Source organism: Salmo salar, chromosome 06, assembly GCF_965601325.2.
Source record: "Salmo salar chromosome 06, fSalSal1, whole genome shotgun sequence".
NCBI classification, from domain to species: domain Eukaryota; kingdom Metazoa; phylum Chordata; class Actinopteri; order Salmoniformes; family Salmonidae; genus Salmo; species Salmo salar.
In genome coordinates this window covers 22,710,414-22,728,154 of record NC_138296.1, presented here as the reverse complement: position 1 = coordinate 22,728,154, position 17,741 = coordinate 22,710,414, and the positions used below count along the sequence as shown (strand labels likewise).

Sequence of the window (17,741 nt, the reverse complement as noted above, 5' to 3'; positions counted from 1 at the left end):
CTGTGGCGGTCCTCATCAGAGCCAGTCTGAAGATACACTTGCACTTGAATGACCTTCATGTCTTAAAGGAATGATGGACTGTCTTTTCGCTTTGTTTATTTGAGTTGTTCTTGCCATAATATGGACTTGGTCTTTTACCAAATAGGGCTATCTTCCGTATACCCTCCTACATTGTCATAACACAACTGATTGGCTCATTAAGACGGAAAGAATGCATTAAGAAGGAAAGCAATTCCACAAATTAACTTTTAAGAAGACACACCTGTTAATGGAAATGTATTCCAGGTGACTACCTCATGAAGCTGTTTGAGAGAATGCAAAGAGTGTGCAAAGCTGTCATCAAGGCAAACGGTGGCTATTTGAAGAATCTCAAATATAAAATATATTTTGATTTGTTTGACACTTTTTTGATTGCTACATGATTCCATATGTGTTATTTCATAGTTGATGTCCTTACTGTTATTCTACAATGTAGAAAATAGTTTAAAAAAAGTAAAACCCTTGAATGAGTAGGTGTTCTAAAACTTTTGACTTGTAGTGTATATTTTTTGGTACTTTTTACCCCTTTTTCTATTTTGTGATATCGAATTGGTAGTTACAGTCTTGGCCTATTGCTGCAACTCCTGTACGGACTCAGGAGAGGCGAAGGTTGAGAGCCATGCGTCCTCCGAAACATGACCTCCAAGCCGCACTGCTTCTTGACACACTGCCCGCTTAACCCGGAAGCCAGCTGCACCAATGTGTCGGAGGAAACACCGTACAACTGGCGACCGAAGTCAGCGTGCATGCGCCCGGCCGCCACAAGGAGTCGCTAGAGCTGATGGGACAAGGACATCCCAGCCGACCAAACCCTCCCCTATCCTGGACGACGCTGGGCCAATTGTACGCCGCCGCATGGTTCTCCCGGTCAAGGCCGGCTGCAACACAGCCCGTGATCAAACCCGGATCTGTAGTGATGCTTCTAGCATTGCGATGCAGTGCCTTAGACCGCTGTGCCACTCGGGAGGCCGACCCCCCTCACTCTATTGAGACTGGTCGATACAAAACACTCCCATAGATAAACGTGTATGTACTTTTCGCAACAATGGTTACATTGAAACATAACGTCATGCCTTGCTTTACTGTGGGTTATTCAACGAAATTAGGGATGATCATTCACATTGATGAATGTGTATAGATGATGTACATTTTGAGGATGTCCAATCATGTCCAATCAATTGAATTTACCACATTTTTCTAACTATACTGTATAATGTGTCCAGGGCTTGTATCAGCTAACTTACTGCATTTCAAAGTATTTTACCGTGGTGCAGAGAGAAAAATGTGGAGTTTTATAAAGCTATTTTACACTATGTCATGAGGCTAAGAGAAAATGTTGCAGTTTTAAAGCTAATTTCCTGCAATTCTACACTTTTTGACATGGGACAGAGGAAAGAATGTGATGTTTTATAGCTTAGCTCACGCTCTTGTCCACATTTTGCAATGAGGATTATATACATTTTTTTACACTTTTAAAAATCCTTTCCTGCTCTTCTACACATTTTGCCATGAGGCTGAGAGAAAATGTTGCAGTTTTATAGCATATTGCCTGATATTCTACACATTTTGCTATCATATGCTATCCGGCCCTGAATGTGTCAAACCTTCAGGTTTATTAAACCACTCAGCATATCTTCCTTGGCCTTCTGGAAAATGTTGTTATTCTTCATGTGATGACGTAGCTCATCTTTCATCCTTTTCAGAGAATCTTTTCCTGTATGCTCTAATGCCCCTAAAACACAGTCATCATATTGTTTCCATAACCATTGTACGACTTCATATGCTATTAACACTGCACATTCTACATACAGAGCATTCAGAAAGTATTCAGACCCCTTGACTTTTTCCACATTTTGTTACGTTACAGCCTTATTATAAAATGGATGAAAATGTTTTCGATCCCTCATCAATCTACACACAATACCCTCTAATGACAAAGCAAAAACAGGCTTTTAGAAATTTTGCAAAAAACTTAAATATCACATTTACATAAGTATTCAGACCCTTTACTCAGTACTTTGTTGAAGCACCTTGGCAGCGAATACAGCCTTGAGTCTTCTTGGGTATGACGCTACAAGCTTGGCACACCTGTATTTGAGGAGTTTCTTCCATTATTCTCTGCAGATCCTCTCTGTCAGGTTGGATGGGGAGCGTAGCTGCACAGCTATTTTCAGGTCTCTCCAGAGATGTTCGATCGGGTTCAAATCCGGGCTCTGGCTGGGCCACTCAAGGACATTCAGAGACTTATCCCGAAGCCAATCCTTCGTTGTCTTGGCTGTGTGCTTAGTGTCGTTGTCCTGTTGGAAGGTGAACCTTCGCCCCCAGTCTGAGGTCCTAAGCGCACTGGAGAAGGTTTTCATCAAGGATCTCTCTGTACTTTGCTCTGTTCATCTTTCCCTCGATCCTGATTAGTCTCCCAGTCCCTGCTGCTGAAAAACATCCCCACAGCATGATGCTGCCACCACCATGCTTCACCGTAGGAATGGTGCCTGGTTCCCTCCAGATGTGAAGCTTGGCATTCAGGCCAAAGAGTTCAATCTTGGTTTCATCAGACCAGAGAATCTTGTTTCTTATGGTCTGAGAGTCCTTTAGGTGCCTTTTGGCGAACTCGAAGCTGGCTGTCATGTGCCTTGAAGAGTGGCTTCCGTCTGGCCACTCTACCATCAAGGCCAGATTGGTGGAGTGCTGCAGAGATGGTTGTCCTTCTGGGAGTTTCTCCCATCTCCACAGATGAACTCTGGAGCTCTTATAGAGTGACCATCGGGTTCCCAATTGCTCATTTTGGCCGGGTGGCCAGCTCTAGAAAGCGTGTTGGTGGTTCTAAACTTCTTCCATTGAAGAATGATGGAGGCCACTGTGTTCTTGGGGACCATCAATGCTGCAGAAATTTTTTTGGTACCTTTCCCCAGATCTACAGTGGGGCAAAAAAGTATTTAGTCAGCCACTAATTGTGCAAGTTCTCCCACTTAAAAAGATGAGAGAGGCCTGTAATTTTCATCATAGGTACACGTCAACTATGACAGACAAAATGAGAAGAAAAATTCCAGAAAATCACATTGTAGGATTTTTAATGAATGTATTTGCAAATTATGGTGGAAAATAAGTATTTGGTAAATAACAAAAGTTTATCTCAATATTTTGTTATATACCCTTTGTTGGCAATGACACAGGTCAAACGTTTTCTGTAAGTCTTCACAAGGTTTTCCCACACTGTTGCTGGTATTTTGGCCCATTCCTCCATGCAGATCTCCTCTAGAGCAGTGATGTTTTGGGGCTGTCGCTGGGCAACACGGACTTTCAACTCCCTCCAAAGATTTTCTATGGGGTTGAGATCTGGAGACTGGCTAGGCCACTCCAGGACCTTGAAATGCTTCTTACGAAGCCACTCCTTCGTTGCCCGGGCGGTGTGTTTGGGATCATTGTCATGCTGAAAGACCCAGCCACGTTTCATCTTCAATGCCCTTGCTGATGGAAGGAGGTTTTCACTCAAAATCTCACGATACATGGCCCCATTCATTCTTTCCTTTACACGGATCAGTCTTCCTGGTCCCTTTGCAGAAAAACAGCCCCAAAGCATGATGTTTCCACCCCCATGCTTCACAGTAGGTATGGTGTTCTTTGGATGCAACTCAGCATTCTTTGTCCTCCAAACACGACGAGTTGAGTTCTTACCAAAAAGTTATATTTTGGTTTCATCTGACCATATGACATTCTCCCAAATCCTCTTCTGGATCATACAAATGCTCTCTAGCAAACTTCAGACGGGCCTGGACATGTACTGGCTTAAGCAGGGGGACACGTCTGGCACTGCAGGATTTGAGTCCCTGGCGGCGTAGTGTGTTACTGATGGTAGGCTTTGTTACTTTGGTCCCAGCTCTCTGCAGGTCATTCACTAGGTCCCCCCGTGTGGTTCTGGGATTTTTGCTCACCGTTCTTGTGATCATTTTGACCCCACGGGGTGAGATCTTGCGTGGAGCCCCAGATAGAGGGAGATTATCAGTGGTCTTGTATGTCTTCCATTTCCTAATAATTGCTCCCACAGTTGATTTCTTCAAACCAAGCTGCTTACGTATTGCAGATTCAGTCTTCCCAGCCTGGTGCAGTTCTACAATGTTGTTTCTGGTGTCCTTTGACAGCTCTTTGGTCTTGGCCATAGTGGAGTTTGGAGTGTGACTATTTGAGGTTGTGGACAGGTGTCTTTTATACTGATAACAAGTTCAAACAGGTGCCATTAATTCAGGTAACGAGTGGAGGACAGAGGAGCCTCTTAAAGAAGAAGTTACAGGTCTGTGAGAGCCAGAAATCTTTCTTGTTTGTAGGTGACCAAATACTTATTTTCCACCATAATTTGCAAATAAATTAATAAAAAATCCTACAATGTGATTTTCTGGATTTTTTTTCTTCATTTTGTCTGTCATAGTTGACGTGTACCTATGATGAAAATTACAGGCCTCTCATCTTTTTAATTGGGAGAACTTGCACAATTGGTGGCTGACTAAATACTTTTTTGCCCCACTGTATGTCTCGACACAATCCTGTCTTAAAGCTCTATGGACAATTCCTTCAACCTCATGGCTTGTTTTTTTCTCTGATATGCAATGTTAACTGTAGGACTTCATATAGACAGGTGTGTGCCTTTCCAAATCATGTCCAATCAATTGAATTTACCACAGGTGGACTCCAATCAAGTTGTAGAAACTTATCCTTGGACGATCAATGGAAACAGGATGCACCTGAGCTCAATTTCGGGTCTGAATTCTGATTTACATTTTTAATACATTTGCAAAAACGTCTATAAATCCGTTTTTGCTTTATAATTATGGGGTATCGTGTGTAAATTGATGAGGGACTTAAAACATTTTTTAATCCATTTTAGAATAATGCTGTAATGTAACAAAATGTGGGAAGGGGTCTGAATACTTTCAGAATGCACTGTGTGTTTGAAAAATTCACAAATATCATTATTTTCATGACTAGGTCACAACAATTTATCTCAGATAATACAAATTAATTTCAAGACTTACTTATATAGCATCGATGCATGGAGTCCTTGATTGACTCGGTTAGAGTGGAGTAGATTTTTTTCTTCTTCTCGCGCAGGTCACAGATTAGTTTTGTCTTGAATTCAGTTTCCTTTCAGATAGAAAAACATGATCAAGAAGACCAATTATTTAAGTTGAAGAGATAGTTCACCCAAATTACAAAATTACATTTAAGTGGTTTCCTTACCATGTAAGCAGTATTTATTTGTTTGCATTCATTTTCATTTTTCAATTACCTTTATATATTCAGGGAAAACACATTGAAAACACTTTCTCTTTCACAAGTGTGCCCTGTTTAAATAGCTAAAAAGGCTTTGTGCACAAAACACAATATAAACATGTAAGCACTCCAACAGGCAAATACATTTTGCAACAAGCACACAACAGACATCAGAAACAAGTATATTTCTCCTTAAGCATTTCCTCAAACAATGCTTCCAATTAATTTAAAAAGGCACAAGGGGTTCAAGCCTGAGCACATTTTGCAGCATATTCCACTAATGCGGAGCATGAAAATTGAAGTAGTTTTTTCCTAGTTCTGAAACTACTTTTGGTAAATCTAGTGCTATCCAATCTTGTGTTCTTGTGCTGTATTTTATTGTTTCCAGATATGCTGGAAATACAATATTTTTGGTTACGGAAAATACATTTCACAGCGGCTTAAATGGTACAATGATTTTCTACACAATGACTGTTTGTTTTGTCACATAAACTGAAATTAGGAAACCTATTAGAAGTTTAGCAACCAGGAAATATAAAAATGAAAAGCTGAACTTTCTTGAGTCAATAAGTATTCAACCAACTTTTTATGGGAAGGCTAAATAAGTTTAGGAGTAAAAATGTGCTTAACATATGACATAATAAGTTGCATGGACTTATTATGTGTTCAATAATAGTGGTTCATAAAGGTTTTTGAATTGCTACTTCATCTCTGTACCCCACACATACGATTATCTGTAAGGTCCCTCAATAGAGTAGTGAATTTCAACCACCGATACAACCACAAAGACCAGGGAAGTTTTTAAATATCTCCTAAAGAAGGACACCGATTGGTAGATGTGTATAAAAAACAACAACAAAAAACAGACGCTGAATATCCCTTTGAGCATGGTGAAGCTTTGGATGGTGTATCAATACACCCAGTCACTACAAAATACATCCGTCCTTCCTAACTCAGTTGCCGGAGAGGAAGGAAACTGCACCGGATTTCACCATGAGGCCAATTGTGATTTTAAAAATTTACAGAGCTTAATAGTTGAGGATGAATCTGAGGATGGATCAACAACATTGTAGTTACTCCACAATACTAACCAAAATGACAGAGTGAAAAGGAAGCCTGCACAGAATACAAATAATCCAAAACATGCATCCTGTTTGCAACAAGGCACTTAAGTAATACTGCAAAAAATGTGGCAAAGAAATGAACTTCTTGTCCTGAATACAAAGTGTTATGTTTGGGGGAAATCCAACATAACACATCACTGAGTAGCACTCTTCATATTTTCAATCATGGTAGTAGCTGCATCATGTTATGGGTATGCTTGTCATCGGAAAAGACTAGGAAGTTATTTAAGAAAAAAAGAAGGGGTCATGATAGGGGCTGTACCAAATGTTTGATGTATTGTAATAATTGATTACACTTATGTTGTATTAATAGAAGGGGAGGGGTTATAAGACCCCTCCCTCCTTACATTTATTGGGTCCTAGACTACAGATTAACAATATATTTTAATTATAAAGATTTAATATTGTTCCACAGTTGTTTTCTAGTCTCTCTGCCTCTTATAAAGAAACGGTCTGAGAAAGGTGTGACTGTGAAGACAGAACTCTGGAGGGGAGTGTAAGAGATAAGAGAGTCAGACATTCCACTATAAATCAACTTGGACATTTACTGCTAAGCTTTTAGATAACACTAAAACTATTGTTTATATAGCTATGTAGGCATGGGTTTGGTTTCATGAGTAGAAGGTAATGACAAAGGCAGTGACATCACTAAGATATATGACTCTAGGCATGATAAAACAACTCGGACCCTTTTCGAATTTGCAGAACTTACTCAGAAACATGCGTGCTAAGTTCCTGGTGTCAACTTCTGTCTGCAATTGCATTAATAAAGGTTGTTGAATGATTTAATTAAAGATATTGTCAGAATGCTAATTTCACCAATGAGCCAATGATTGACAAGGAACAAGGAACGAACCCCAACAGGGGTGTATGTCAATGTTGCTTTTCCAGATATTAATAAAAAAACCTACCTCTGTCTTGAGGAATATCAGATGTAGTGACATTTCTGGGTGCTTCCGAAACAAGCTGTTTGTGTCAAGGGTGAATGTATCAATCTGCTCCCTGATTGGGCCATGTTTGCCCTCATTTCTGAAACACAATGTCCAAATCAGAAGTATGGTTACCAGATTTGGTTGAATTCCATGTTGATTGAATTCCAGCATTAATTTTTTTATTTTTTTTTATACTGATAATGATTAAATGACTTACGGGAAATATGTCTTAAACTCTTTATCAATTAGACTTCTCATACATGAGGCTAAACTCTCATTAAGGTTTATTTCCCTTCTTATTTCCTTTTTCCCTTTTGGTTTGTGAACGCCGCCTTTCTTGCATAAACTCTTCACTACTTGATGATATCCACTAGCTTTTTTCCCTCTCTGGGAATAAAAAAAGAAAATATGTTCAATGTTTTTAACAGCACACCATTCGAAATCTATCATGCATAAGTATCTATCAATAGCTGCTTTTCCACTATTGTGCAAGCCTATATCTGTGGGAGCCAATTCATGCTATCGCCAGATAAATGTGAAAATCGAGAGACTCAACACACGATCATTTCATGTTTATAGGAACGTACCACTCTCCCATGTCTCTCTCTCTCCCTGGGAGTTCATCGGTTAGGATAATGACATCTTGTACACGTCACTTTGGTTTATTGTGGGTTCTTGAGTGGCTCAGGAGTCCAAGTTTTGAAACGCAGACTCTGAGACATGAGGGACAGACAAGTCCTTCTGTTGGTGTTGTTGGCCCGGTTGTGCAGTTGTGCACACTCTTCTCTGGCTTCAGTTAGATGGTTGTTTCTTTCCCGCTCGAAGATGCCTGTTGCTGATTGTCTTTGCAACACTTTTTGGGCCAGCCTGTCTTTCAATGCCCCTGCTGCAGCTCGCCAAAGAGAATGCTTCTTGGGAGACAGTGTTGGGGTATCCTGATGTTGTGGCATCGGAGCTGTGCCTTTATGCTGTTTGCTCTCTGCATTACCTCCAGGTTAAAGACCCTGTCACGCCACCGAATACCCATAATAGATCTCAGAGATTGTGTATGGAATGTTTCCATCTGTTTGATGTGGTGACTGTTCAGGGTCCAAGTTTCACAGCCCTACAGCAGGGTTGTGATCACTACCATAGTATTGATTTTCAGTATTGTGGAAAGAGGGTTGGTGTGATGGTTGAGTACCATGTTCCTAGGTCTTCCCAATGACTGGCTTGAGCAGGATTCTGCTTGTTATTTCTTGGTCGAGTGAGCCATCCCCAGAGATGGTGCTCCCCAGGTATGTGAAGTGTTCGACATTCCGGAGCTCAGATGTATTGCGGTAGATCCGTTGAGGCACAATCGTCGGCAAAGATGGCCTTATGGCCAAGATGATCTTGTGTATTGGTCTTTGCTTGGAGCCTGCACAGGTTGAAGATTGAACCAGTGGAAGCAGGGTGGTAGCTCCAACCCCCTTCCTTTGCAAGTTATGGGCAAGTCTATGGGCCAAATGTCCCCTCCCCTTCCAAAAATCGAAAGATGTGAACACCTGCGAAATCATGATTAGCCCAAATGACCAGTGACAAAAAATCTGCTTACTGGAACAAAGTTCTTCTTCAGATGTCGTATCCCACACTCTGTTGACATATGCTGCCAATAACAGTTATGTTACATGCGTCTGTCCACGAGAGATTACTCTCCCATTTACAGTGCATTCGGAAAGTATTCAGACCGCTTGACTTGTTAAACATTTTATTACTTTACAGCCTTATTCTAAAATGGATTAAATAGTTTTCCCCCCTCATCAAGCTACACACAATATCCCATAATGACAAAGCAAACATTTTAGAATTTTAGCAAATGTAAATATCACACTTACATAAGTATTCAGACCCTTTACGCAGTACTCAGCTGCCACCACCATGTTTCACCGCAGGGATGTTGCCTGGCTTCCTCCAGACGTGACGCTTGGCATTCAGGCCAAAGAGTTCAATCTTGGTTTCATCAGACCAGAGAATCATGTTCTGAGTCCTTTAGGTGCCTTTTGCAAACTCCAAGCTGGCTGTCATGTGCCTTTTACTGAGGAGTGATTTCCGTCTGCCCACTCTACCATGAAGGCCTGATCGGTGGAGTGCTGCAGAGATGGTTGTCCTTCTGGAAGGTTCTCCCATCTCCACAGAGAAAGGCTGGAGCTCTGTCAGAGTGACCATCGGGTTCTTGGTCACCTCCCTGACCAAGGCCCTTCTCCCCGATTGCTCAGTTTGGTCGGGCGGCCAGCTGTAGGAAGATTCTTGGTTCTTCCAAACTTTTTCCATTTAAGAATGATGGAGGCCACTGTGTTCTTTGGGACCTTACATTTTTGATACCATTCCCCAGATCTGTGCCTCAACTCGGAGCTCTACGGACAATTCCTTCAACCTCATGGCTTGGTTTTTGCTCTGACATGCACTGTCAACTGTGGGGCCTTATATAGAGAGGTTTGTGCCTTTCCAAATCATGTCCAATCAATTAAATTTACCACAGGTGGACTCCAATCAAGTTGTAGAAACATCGCAAGGACGATCAATGGAAACAGGATGCACCTGAACTCAATTTTGATACATTTGCTAAAATGTCTAAAAACCTGTTTTCACTTTGTCATTATGGGGTGTTTGTCATTATTGTGTGTAGATTGATGAGGATTTTTTTTACATTTTAGAATAAGGTTAACATTTGGAAAAAGGGAAGGGTTGTGATTGCTTTCTGAATGCATTGTATTTCAGTCTGAATATATCTCATTCTAATGTGAGTTACAAAAAGTAATCAAATCATTTTTGGGGTCCTGGTTGAGTCTTTAAATTTTCAGCTTCTCTGGTACTAGAACAAAATGGCTAGCACGGATATACTGTATGGTGACAATGGAAAAGCGCTTAATGTTAAAAAGTTATTTTTTAAATAGCTTACTGGTGCTATCACTTTATTCATTAATTTCTCGCATGATTCTTCTGACTGTCGAACTCCTTCTGAAAGGCATCGTTCAAAAGTCTCATAAGTCTCATCCATAGTTTCACCAATGGACTTGATCTTATCCTTGAGCCTTTGTTCCAGAACCTGGCACACCTCTTCTTTGCTGTCTGTCTGAAATCCAAACTCAACATTATGAATATAATATACTGATTCACATGTAAGGAGTATTTTAACTGAGAGAAATACTTTTGTTCTGCTGTAAGTACAATACCATGTCACTGCTTTTGGCTCCTTGTATCAGAGAGAGGATCCCATAAGCTCCAGAAACATAATCTGAAATCTTTGTGCGACGATCATTGAGATTTCTGAGAAATTCCTGAAGTTTGGGTATTTCTGCAACATCAGTTAAAAGAATCTGAGTCTTTAAAAAAAAAAAAGAATGACATACCAAAATCGAACTGCCAGTAGCTCAAGACCTGAAACAAGGATATGCATATTCTTGATACCATTTGAAAGGAAACACTTTGAAGTTTGTGGAAATGTGAAATTAATGTAGGAGAATATAACACATTAGATCTGGTAAAAGATAATACAAAGCAAAAACATGTATTTTTTGTTCCATAATTTTCAAAATGCAAGAGAAAGGCCATTATCTGACTTAGGACTCTAGGCGTAATATATATGTTTGCCACTAGATGGCAGCAGTGTATGTGCAAATCTTAGAATGATCCATTTCAAGTATGCCAAAATGTGAATAATTGGTTAATTGATACATTTTTAAGTACATACAGTTGAAGTCGGAAGTTTACATACACTTAGGTTGGAGTCATTAAAACTTGTTTTTCAACCACTCCACAAATTTCTTGGTTTTGGCAAGTCGGTTAGGACATCTACTTTTGTGCATGACACAAGTAATTTTTTCCAACATTTGTTCACAGACAGATTATTTAACTTATAATTCACTGTATCACAATTCCAGTGGGTCAGAAGTTTACATACACTAAGTTGACTGTGCCTTTAAACAACTTGGAAAATTCTAGAAAATGATGTCATGGTTTTAGAAGCTTCTGATCGGCTAATTGACATTTGAGTCAATTGGTGGTGTACCTGTGGATGTATTTCAAGGCCTACCTTCAAACTCAGTGCCTCTTTGCTTGACATCATGGGAAAATCAAAAGAAATCTGCCAAGGCCTCAGAAAAAAATGGTAGGCCTCCACAAGTCTGGTTCATCTTTGGGAGCAATTTCCAAACGCCTGAAGGTACCACGTTCATCTGTACGAACAATAGTACGCAAGTATAAACACCATGGGACCACGCAGCCGTCATACTGCTCAGGAAGGAGAACCGTTCTGTCTCCTAGAAATGAACGTACTTTGGTGTGAAAAGTGCAAATCAATCCCAGAACAGCAAAGGACCTTGTGAAGATGCTGGAGGAAACAGGTACAAAAGCATCTATATCCACAGTAAAACGAGTCCTATATCGACATAACCTGAAAGGCCGCTCAGCAAGGAAGAAGCCACTGCTCCAAAACCACCATAAAAAAGCCAGACTACGGTTTGCACCTGCATATGAGGACTAAGATCGTACTTTTTGGAGAAATGTCCTCTGGTCTGATGAAACAAAAATAGAACTGTTGGGCCATAATGACCATCGTTATGTTTGGAGGAAAAAGAGGGAGGCTTGCAAGCCGAAGAACACCATCCCAACGGTGAAGCACGGTTGTGGGGGTGTTTTGCTGCTGGAGGGACTGGTGCACCTCACAAAATAGATGGCATTTTGAGGAAGGAAAATTATGTGGATATATTGAAGCAACATCTCAAGACATCAGTCACGAAGTTAAAGCTTGGTCGCAAATGGGTCTTCCAAATGGACAATGACCCCAAGCATACTTCCAAAGTTGTGGTAAAATGGCTTAAGGACAACAAAGACAAGGTGTTGGAGTGGCCATCACAAAGCCCTGACCTCAAGCCTATAGAAAATTTGTTTGTGGGCAGAACTGAAAAAGCGTGTGCGAGCAAGGAGGCCTACAAACCCGACTCAGTTACACCAGCTCTGTCAGGAGGAATGGCACAAAATTCACCCAATTTATTGTGGGAAGCCTGTGAAAGGCTACCCGAAACATTTGACTCAAGTTAAACAATTTAAAGGCAATGCTACCAAATACTAATTGAGTGTATCTAAACTTCTGACCCACTGTGAATGTGATGAAAGAAATAAAAGCGATAATAAATCATTCTCTCTACTATTATTCTGACATTTCACATTCTTAAAATAAAGTGGTGATCCTAAATGACCTAAGACAGGGAATTTTTACAAGGATTAAATGTCAGGAATTGTGAAAAACTGAGGTTAAATGTATTTGGCTAAGGTGTATGTAAACTTCCGACTTCAACTGTAACTGTGCAGTCTCCTCAAACAATAGCATGGTATTCTTTCATTGTAATAGCTACTGTAAATTGGACAGTGCAGATAACTTAACAAGAATTTAAGCTTTTTGCCCATATATGATATGTCTATGTCCTGGGAAATGTTCTTGTCACTTACAACGTCATGCTAATCACATTAGCGCACGTTAGCTCAACTGTCCCGAGGGTGGGACACCGATCCCGTAGAGGTTTTAAAAACAAGAGATGTATTTCTACCTTTGGTTGGTGTCAGTGTTCTTTGATGCTGGTATTGATCCTGGATTCAAGTACTGATTATTTAATTGTCCCATTTCTGTTCGAGTTTGATGAACTAAATGATTGATTATGGGCATAATCCTAGTTATGCATGCATAACTCAAATTAGGAATCAGCACTTAGTAGTGGTCAAAAGAGCAAGATGTTATTTTCAGAGAAGATGAGTCACAGGACATGAGAATAGCTTAGCATGCTGTAGGTGTACATACTACCCACAATATTTGATAGTCAATAATGCAAGTTCTTCTTTTCTATCATATTGTCCAGGTTACACTTGGAATTGTTATTGACTAAGACATATTACATGTTTAAATTTGCCAGATACGATATTCAAACAGGTATGCTGCTTAGGTGAAGTTTGTTGCTATGTAAAGCAGTTTACAACACAATACACAAAAAGAATCAACAAAAAAAAAGCATAGGCATATAAATACAGGACACAATTGTCTCTATGTCGTAGAATCAATAAGAATGTTCAGTTATCGTACCTGTCTCTACTTGTTGCAAATGCTTTTCCTTTTGGTATTCCTTGGAACTCACAGTAAACACCTGAAGGAAGCCCTTTCCCCCACTGAAGTGTTTCTGAAATGTGTTATGAGGCAATGACAGGCAATTAAATAATGTCCACACACTGACATTTTGCAAGCTCAAAAAATGTATATTCATTATGCTCGTGCAAGCAGTTGTGCTTCAACTAATTTATAATAATCAAATACATTTTGATATGATTGATAAATACCAGATTAGAACAACTTTCTTACCTTACCATAAATACAAATAAGCACCTATTACTAAATTGTTTGTTTTGTATATTAGACAACACAAATGTCGAATGAAAAGCTTTAGTGTACAATGTAATCTTGCTCTCATGTAATTCCATGAAATTCCTATATCTTCACCACTACAACATACAGTATGAGCATGTTGACAAGTCACAGAAGATTCCTTTATGTCAGACATAACTTACCTTAATTTCTTTTTGTTTGTTGAATTTATCCCTCACTTGCCTCTTGGTTGTTTCATTTCTGAGCAAAATACAGGTGTGTGCATCAGCCTTTTGATTTTCCTCAATGTCGTCTGTCTTGGTGCAGATGAAACTGATGCTTTGACATTCTCCACCAGGTCCAAAGAGGCTAACGGTGCTGTGTAAAATCTCCCATGATTCCTTTTCTGCAGTTGCTCGTGCAATGTCGCTCACAATCCACACAGCAGAGCAGTTTCCAACAAACTGAAGAAGTGTAACATTAACTTAAAAAGTCCCAACATTAAAGGTGTAAAATACACAATACACATAATATGAATAACATACATAGGCCTACATAATATGTTTAATCAACTGAACATAAATATAAATAAACTCAAATACATAGATATAGCCAGACACTTGGCTCTGTACCTATGATATTGATCTAACATCAACCAAATTAGAAGTTGTATGAATAAAATTCGAAATAGAATATCGAATCATCATCAACAAGAATTGTAAATAATTACCAATTTCCACATCTCATCTCTGCTCTTGTTGCAGTCTCCATTGCCTGGAAGATCAACCAGCACAACATGCTCCAGCAGGTCTTTGGAGTTTGGCACCTTGATGGTAATACACTTCACAAGCGGCCAATACTGTCTTTTAAATGTATCACTCTGTGTGTCACTCCGTGTGTAACAAGTTATCTTTTCAGAGAGTTCTTCAGCCTGCAATTGTAATAAAGCATCAATACATGCGTTGATGAAAAAACAAAGTTATTTTCTCCAAAAGAACACTGACAAAAATCAAAGAGCCTAAAACATGTAGTTCCATATTTTCCTGCAATCGCTTACAAAAGTGAATTTGTGCGGCAAACTTTCAGCAAGTTTGTGGCAAATTTGCTGCAAACTACATAGTGTGCAACAAAATGCTGCCAGAAGTTTGTAAATGTTTGCTACTAGTGGTGAGTTTGTGGCAAACCTTTGGCCACAATAATATTTATTCCCACTAGCGGCAAACAGTTTACTAGAAGCCGCTTCTGGTGAACACATGAGTTTCAAGACCTGTATCCATTGATGACCAATCAGGGGGATTAGGAAAAATCTGTATAAAAATGGAAACCAAGCTATCTAGCTAGCTACCTGCCAAAGATGTCTGGTGAGTGTCTAATTTAGTACTTAAACTTCCTAATAAACGTTTAAATTGTGTTCGCTAATTGATGCCTAGTTAGCAATGTCATGTTTTATGGGATAGAGTAATCTTTTTTTGTTGATACCAGTTTTAATCTGTCAGCACCACTGGCTGGCGAGCGCTTATCCTATTTTTTTTCACAATTAATGTGATAGCTAGCTAATGATATATCTAAACATATATTTTTAGGTGAATATGTTGCTGTCTTTTAATACCAACATGCATGTCAATATGCTAGTGTCACTGATCACTAGCATGTTAGCTAGCACAACAGCTAAGGTAGCAACAATATGAGCTGACTTGACATCAAAGCAAGACTTCACTTTTGCAGATGGATACCCTTCCCCTACCTGTGGTGTTGGAGGAGGATTCATCAAAACCCTGGAAAGATGTTTGTGGGGTACTCACTCATAACACTTTTTTGAGTGATAAATGAGTGTATCATCTTCAAGCTTGTTACAGGCTTTGTTTTTTCCATTTATGCTTTGAGGTTGGACTTTAGCATGTTAGCGCATAGGGCGCGCCGATTGGTGTCACCTTCTTAGTCAGTTTGTGTTACACATGTGCTGGTTGCCATCTCTTTACTGGGAAGGTGTTTCAGCTGTGCTGGCCCAGGTGATATTTAAGAGTGAGCCCAGTGTTCCAGTTGTCTTGAGAGATGTGTAGGGTCAACACTTTGAAAGGGCTCCCCCTATGTGATTTATAGAAAAATATTCCTTTGTCTGATTTCCCTGATTTCGTTAGTTTTGCCCTACCAAAAAAATTCTGCACCATTGAAGGTCCCCAAGAACACAGTGGCCTCCATCATTCTTTAACGGGAGAAGTTAGGAACCATCAAGACTCTTCCTAGAGCCTGGCCAAACCTATCAATCGGGGAAAAGGGCCTTAGTCAGGGAAGTGACCAAGCACCAGATGGTCACTCTGACAGAGCTCTGGAGGTCCTCTGTGGAGATGGGAGAAACTTCCAGAAGGACAACCATCTCTGCAGCACTCCACCAATCAGGCCTTTATGGTAGAGTGGCAAGATGGAAGCCACTCCTCAGTAGAAGGCACATGACAGCCCGCTTGGAGTTTGAGGAAAGGCACCTTAAGACTCTCAGACCATGAGAAACAAGATTCTCTGGTCTGATGAAACCAAGATTGAACTCCTTGGCCTGAATGCCAAGTGTCACGTCTGGAGGAAACCTGGCACCATCCCTACGGTGAAGCATGGTGGTGACAGCATTATGCTGTGGGGATGTTTTTCAGCGGCAGGGACTAGGAGACTAGTCAGGATCGAGGCAAACTAGTCAGGATCGATGAACAGAGCAAAGTACAGATGAAAACCTGCTCCAGAACGCTCAGAACCTCAGACTGGGTCGAAAGTTCACCTTTCAACAGGACATTAACCCTAAGCACACAACCAAGACAATGAGGGAGTGGCTTTGGGACAAGTCCCCGAATGTCCTTGAGTGGCCCAGCAAGAGCCTGGATGAACATCTTTGGAGAGACCTGAAAATAGCTGTGCAGCAACGCTCGCCATTCAACCAGACAGTGCTTGAGAGGATCTGCAGAGAAGAATGGGAGCAACTTCCCAAATACAGGTGTGCCAAGCTTGTAGCGTCATACCCAAGACGACTCGATGCTGTAATCACTGCCAAAGGTGCTTCAACAAAGTACAGAGTAAATGGTCTGAATACTTATGTAAATGTGATATTTCTGTTTTTTATTTGTAATACATTTTTTTGCTTGGTTATTATTGGGTATTGTGTGTAGATTGATGAGGGGGGAGAAAACAATTTAATCAATTTTATAATGCTGTAACGCATTTTTTGGGGGAAAAAGTCAAGTGGTCTAAATACTTTCCGAAGGCACTGTAGATGTTGTAGCTACTGTACATAAAAATACTAAATAAACAATTTATTTGCAAAATATGCGGTCCTTGCTCTTATCTTCATTAGCATGCTGACCTGAAGTTGTATTGGATTTATTTTTCTCTGTTAAGACATTGCATACATGTTTAGTACATTTAGTAATTTTACTACCGTAAATTCCGGACTATAAGCCGCAACTTTTTTCCCACGCTTTGAACATCGCGGCTTAAACAATGACGCGGCTAATATATGGATTTTTCCCGCTTTCAAATTTCTTTTCTCCAAAAAAACACATTCTGTGACGTGCTCAGTTTTTTGGCGGCATGAAGCTTTCATTAGACCAATGAAATTGCCGAACGGGTTAAGGTCAAACAACTTTTTTGTTTACTGTTTAGATTAAATCGAGCGCTCTCAAACTTCCCATCATTCTTAGTACGGTTGTCATTTTGTCACCCTCATCATGGCAAAGACACGGAGAAATGCATATGATGCAGCTTTCAAGTTGAAGGCGATTGATCTGGCTGTTGGAAAAGGAAATAGAGCTGCTGCACGGGAGCTTGGTCTTAATGAGTCGATGATAAGATGTTGGAAACAGCAGCGTGAGGAATTGACTCAGTGCAAAAAGACAACTAAAGCTTACTGCAAATTTTTTATTTTTTGTTACAAGCCGTGTTTCGTTAAAGCCTATTTATTTTTGTTACAAGCCATGTTTCGTTAAAGCCTATTTATTTTTGTTACAAGCAGTGTTTCGTTAAAGCCTGTGTAAA

At 40.1% G+C, this 17,741-nt stretch overlaps 1 protein-coding gene across 4 annotated transcripts in view; it reads right to left on the bottom strand.

Moving 5' to 3' along the window:
• The window catches only part of LOC106606549 (nuclear GTPase SLIP-GC), a 39,928-nt gene that overhangs the window by 9,510 nt on the left and 12,677 nt on the right, over window positions 1–17,741 (bottom strand). For all 4 annotated transcript variants that reach the window (XR_006770169.2, XM_082976371.1, XM_082976372.1 and 1 more), the window contains exons 12-20: window positions 14,458–14,658; window positions 13,931–14,191; window positions 13,452–13,545; window positions 10,552–10,673; window positions 10,278–10,451; window positions 7,575–7,744; window positions 7,337–7,454; window positions 5,064–5,172; window positions 1,644–1,771 (exon numbers count right to left, since the gene is read on the bottom strand). Coding sequence is in view for 3 of the 4 variants with exons in the window: in XM_082976371.1 (XP_082832497.1) it covers window positions 1,644–1,771; window positions 5,064–5,172; window positions 7,337–7,454; window positions 7,575–7,744; window positions 10,278–10,451; window positions 10,552–10,673; window positions 13,452–13,545; window positions 13,931–14,191; window positions 14,458–14,658 (1,377 nt within the window). In the remaining variant the exon portion in view is untranslated. The remainder of the gene's footprint in view (window positions 1–1,643; window positions 1,772–5,063; window positions 5,173–7,336; window positions 7,455–7,574; window positions 7,745–10,277; window positions 10,452–10,551; window positions 10,674–13,451; window positions 13,546–13,930; window positions 14,192–14,457; window positions 14,659–17,741) is intronic.